The sequence below is a fragment of the Alosa alosa genome, chromosome 18 (assembly GCF_017589495.1).
Source record: "Alosa alosa isolate M-15738 ecotype Scorff River chromosome 18, AALO_Geno_1.1, whole genome shotgun sequence".
NCBI lineage: Eukaryota > Metazoa > Chordata > Actinopteri > Clupeiformes > Clupeidae > Alosa > Alosa alosa.
Window position 1 is genome coordinate 4716764 of NC_063206.1, and position 5000 is coordinate 4721763.

General features: G+C 45.3%; 1 protein-coding gene across 1 annotated transcript in view; it reads left to right on the forward strand.

Annotated features, from left to right (window-relative positions):
- wdfy4 (WDFY family member 4) overlaps positions 1-5000 on the forward strand; it is an 88079-nt gene that overhangs the window by 48825 nt on the left and 34254 nt on the right. Inside the window, 1 exon segment of the mRNA XM_048270271.1 lies at positions 1-88. This exon segment is cut by the window's left edge and continues 104 nt beyond it. Coding sequence (XP_048126228.1) covers positions 1-88 — 88 coding nt within the window.

The window sequence follows — 5000 nt, forward strand, 5'->3', positions numbered from 1 at the left end:
ACAGCAGCGCTGGGTTCAGGACGCCACCGAGGGGCCCGGCCGAACACGTGCACGCGTCCGACGCAGAGCCCTGCGCATGTCCAGGAAGGTACGACCGCCAACACACACACACTCACACTCACAGACACACACACACATGCACACTAACATACATACCCATTATTATGTTACATTACATTACATTACATTACATTACATTACATTTGGCTGACGCTTTTTAACCAAAGCGACTAACAACATGGTAAACAGTAAGTTTTAGAACAATTCTCACAATTTTAGGACAGTTTAAAAAAACATTAGAGTACAGTAAGAATAAGTCGTGGTGAGTGCTGTTTTAGCAGTTACTTGTCAGTTTAAAAGCGGCTGGTGAGTGCTAGGATCAGTAAGACTTGTTGTAAGTGTTGCTATGAGAGTAGATGTTCTCTAAAGAGCTGGGTCTTCAGGAGTTTTTTTTGAAAGTGGAAAAGGATGTCCCTGCCCTTGTAGGAACTGGCAGTGTGTTCCACCAACGAGGAACAACAGATGAGAAAAAGTTTGATTGGCTTGAGCCGCACGGTGGTAGAGCTAGGCGTCGTTCGTCAGAGGAGGCGGTCTGGAGTGCAGTGTAAGTCTGTATGAGGCATTCAAGTAGGTGGGAGCAGAACCGAGACTACTTTGTAGGCAAAGCGTTAGAGACTTGAATTTGATGCGGGCCGCCATAGGTAGCCAGTGTAGCTGGATGAGCAGCGGGGTAGCGCAGCCCATTTGGGTTGGTTGTAGACCAGGCGCCGCCCGCATTCTGGATCATCTGAAGTGGTTTCACTGCGCAGGCTGGGAGACCTGTCAGGAGGGCATTGCAGTAGTCGAGTCGTGAGATGACTATTGCCTGAACCAGAAGTTGGGTAGCATCTTGAGTCAAGTAAGTCCTGATTTTTCCGTTATGTTGTAGAGTGCGCAAAAAGCGGCATGACCGGGCGACTGAGGCAACATGATCTGAGAAGTTTAGTTGGTTGTCGAGAACAACTCCTAGATTTCTTGCAGTCCCGGTCGGTGAAACAGACAGGGAGTCAAATTTGATGTTGATGTAAAATTGGTGTATGGTAGGTTTAGCTGGGATGACCAGCAGTTCAGTCTTTGAGAGGTTCAGCTGGAGGTGGTGTGCCTTCATCCATGTAGCTATGTCTGAAAGGCAATCTGAGATCCGTGCGCTGAAACCAGGGGTCGTCAGGTGGAAAGGACAGATAGAGCTGTGTGTCGCCTGCATAGCAATGGTATGAGAAGCCGTGCGAACGGATAATCTGTCCCAAGGAGGTGGTGTAGATAGCAAAGAGGAGGGGGGCCCAGCACTGAGCCCTGGGGACCCCTGTGGTGAGATGGTGAGGTCGCGGATAGCTGACCAAGCCATGATATGCTAAACGGCGCCCTGTGAGGTAGGATTCAAACCAGGAGAGAGCAGAACCGAGATTCCCATGTCAGCGAGTATAGAGAAGGATCTGATGTGATTAACCGTGTCAAAGGCAACCCGATAAGTCAAGCAGAATGAGTACTGATGACCCGGCCCATCGCCCTGGCTTCTTTTAAGGCTTCTGTTACAGACAGCAGAGCCGTTTCATGTTCTGAACCATACAATTGATGAGATGGTTCAACATAACATAACAAAGGCAAGAGAGAAGTGACGGTTTAAGGATATTTAATTTTAACAAATAGGCAGAAATAAGTAAGGGATAATGGACAGACACAGTGGTCTGTTCACAGAAGTTAATGCACGGTCTAGGTAACCTCGTAGTGCATTAACTTCTGTGAACAGACCACCGTGGAGTCCATTATCCCTTATTCCACTGTTTGCCACTTTTGCGTTGTGTTCATCTCCTGTTACAATTTAAACGTTTTAATCGCTAAAAACTGTCTTGTTTGTAGAACTAATTTCTTCCGACACATATCAACTAATTTCTCAACTCACAGGACAAACAGCCCGTTACTAGTTCTAAATGGATGGTTGCTACGCCAAAGGCCAGTCGTTAGTTCTATCTCTCCCGTTGTCAAGCTGGGCGTATCCCAAGATTCTGATGAACTTTAGCTTTGAAACATCGCTTTTACTTAGCCTGCTGTCATCCATCTAGCTAAAAGCCACCTCCGCATATCCTACAATGTTGCAACGTTCTGAACATCTGCATTTTACAGCTCGGATGCAACGGACAGTTCATTTAAACTTCACAACGAAGTTCGCTAATTAATATACAAGTGTGATACGGCCAAAAAAATGGATCTACTTCATAGGTGTGCAGATAACATACGGTTAATGGTCGTTCTAAATTACGTAGGACAATGGGATATTCAACCAAGCAGTGGAATAATAGTTATTAACAGTGCGTTGTTTGACAAATGAATAAAGCGCAACGAAAAGCCAAAGAACTAGGTGGTGTATTAACGCAAAATAATAACAGAAAACAAACCCTGTGACTGACTGACTCAAAAGAAAACCAAGCTGACTCCCGACTGTAAACATACACATACACACACACAGTACATGCACGCGTCCGATGCAGGTCCAGGAAGGTATGACCACCAACACACACACACACACACACACACACACACACACACACACACACATGTGCACACGTCCGATGCAGATCCCTGCGCAGGTCCAGGAAGGTACCCCTGCCAACACACATACACACCCACACACACACCCTAACACAACAAACTTGTAACAACACACCACACACATGCTCATAGACAAGCCAACAGTCACTCACACAGCAACAGCCCTGTCGCAGATCAGGTCTTATTTGAAAGAGACCGTAGTAAATGTACCAAGGAAGTGTGTGTGTGTGTGTGACACTTCACTGTCATTTTAAGTATCATATTAGTAAGTGGTATTAGTATTGTATTGCATGCACACACACACACACACACACACACACACACACACACGCACACTATCTGAAAATCAATGCCCCTAACTGCACCACAGGGCATCCATCCATCTGATTGGTGATTTTAAAAAAGAATTTTGAGCTTAACACTTAAACACTTTTCAGTCACTAGCAGCAGTGTTGTAATCCTACCTTACTATACACACACACAAAAGGCAGTCGTGGCCTACTGGTTAGCACTTCGGATTTGTAACCGGAAGGTTGCCGGTTCGTACCCCAACCAGTAGGAACAACTGAAGTGCCCTTGAGCAAGGCACCTAACTCCTCACTACTCCCCGAAGGCCGCTGTGGCAGGCAGCTCACTGCGCCGGATTAGTGTGTGCTTCACCACTGTGGGACAGATGTACTAACGCTTTGCGCCACTTCAGGCGTATTTGTTTTGTAACGATGCGTGCAAAATCATTGCGGTATGTACAAACAGGTCGCAATGATGTAAGCCGCAAACTGCCTGTCGCGGGGAGCTGAAAGTGGCAGATTGCGCTTGTCATGTCATATGCATTCATGGGAGGATCCAGGGAAAGTGGGAGTTTAGCGAAAAAGATGGGAGGGGAAGAGTAAAAATTTAGTTATGTATTCCATGTACAAAGACTGCTCCTGAAAGAGCCGCGCCTATTCTGCGCCTAAATACTTCCGCCTTGTAAAAGCAGGTGTTAATCCACATTGCAGTTCAATCGCCAATAAGAGAACCTTTCAAAGACAACAGAATCGCTATTTAGAGCACCAGTTTTGTTGTAAGTATTTGTACTATCAAAAGCAACTTTCGTTGGCCTTTTGAATGTCTTACTTTCACTGTCATGTCATTCACCTAAACTTTCCTACTTGCTAGATTTGACCAATCTCCCATAGCCTACGTGCACAAGTAGTTTGAGTAGAACTACTGATCTTCATTATCTCCCTGCTTGTTGACATCTTATCATGTATGGTATAATTTCATGATCACTAAACGTTTCATTCTTTTTAATGTTGTCATCAGTTAACATTCAACTGCGCTTGTATGTAGGCTCTGCCATTCAGTTGTGGACGTTCGTAAATTGTGTTTATGGGCGGAGAAAGGCAGAGAAAGGCGCAGTTTACACTAGTTTGATAAATACGACAGAAACTTGGGTCTGACAGCGTTCGCAATCTGCAGTTTGTCCATGACGCTGATAACGCTAAGTTCGCAAATGTACGTACATCTGGCCCTGTGTGTTCACTGTGTGCTGAGTGTGTTTCACTAATTCACGGATTGGGATAAATGCAGAGTCCAAATTCCCCTCACGGGATCAAAAAAGTATATATACTTATACTTACTTATACACAGACACACACATACAAACACACACACACACACATACCCTACTACAAGCGTTTTAAAGTGAACAAAGTGTTTGTTTCTGGAAGTGACAAGTGTGCGTTAAGTTTTTATTTTTTTTCCTTCACCCTGTGGAGCAGTTCTAGTCTGTTTGTTCCTTCACCCTGTGGAGCAGTTCTAGTGTGTCTGTTCCTTCACCCTGTGGAGCAGTTCTAGTCTGTTTGTTCCTTCACCCTGTGGAGCAGTTCTAGTGTGTCTGTTCCTTCACCCTGTGGAGCAGTTCTAGTGTGTCTGTTCCTTCACCCTGTGGAGCAGTTCTAGTGTGTCTGTTCCTTCACCCTGTGGAGCAGTTCTAGTGTGTCTGTTCCTTCACCCTGTGGAGCAGTTCTAGTGTGTCTGTTCCTTCACCCTGTGGAGCAGTTCTAGTGTGTCTGTTCCTTCACCCTGTGGAGCAGTTCTAGTGTGTTTGTTCTTTCACCCTGTGGAGCAGTACTCGTGTGTTTGTTCTGCCTAAACATGTGGACGACCAATTAGTGCATGAAAGGAAGGATCGCACCTTGTGTTTCCTCAGTCTGCTTATTCACGAGATGCGTGACAAGTGTGTGTGTGTATGTGTGTGGGTGTATGAGTGTTTGAAAAGTGTTGTTTAAAGACTAATTGTTTTTTACCCTCATAAAATATCATTGAAGATGTAACCATCAAAGCCACACACACACACACACACACACACACACACACACACAAAACCCACATTGGGTCTCCTCACACACAGAGGTGGGAATATAATGAAT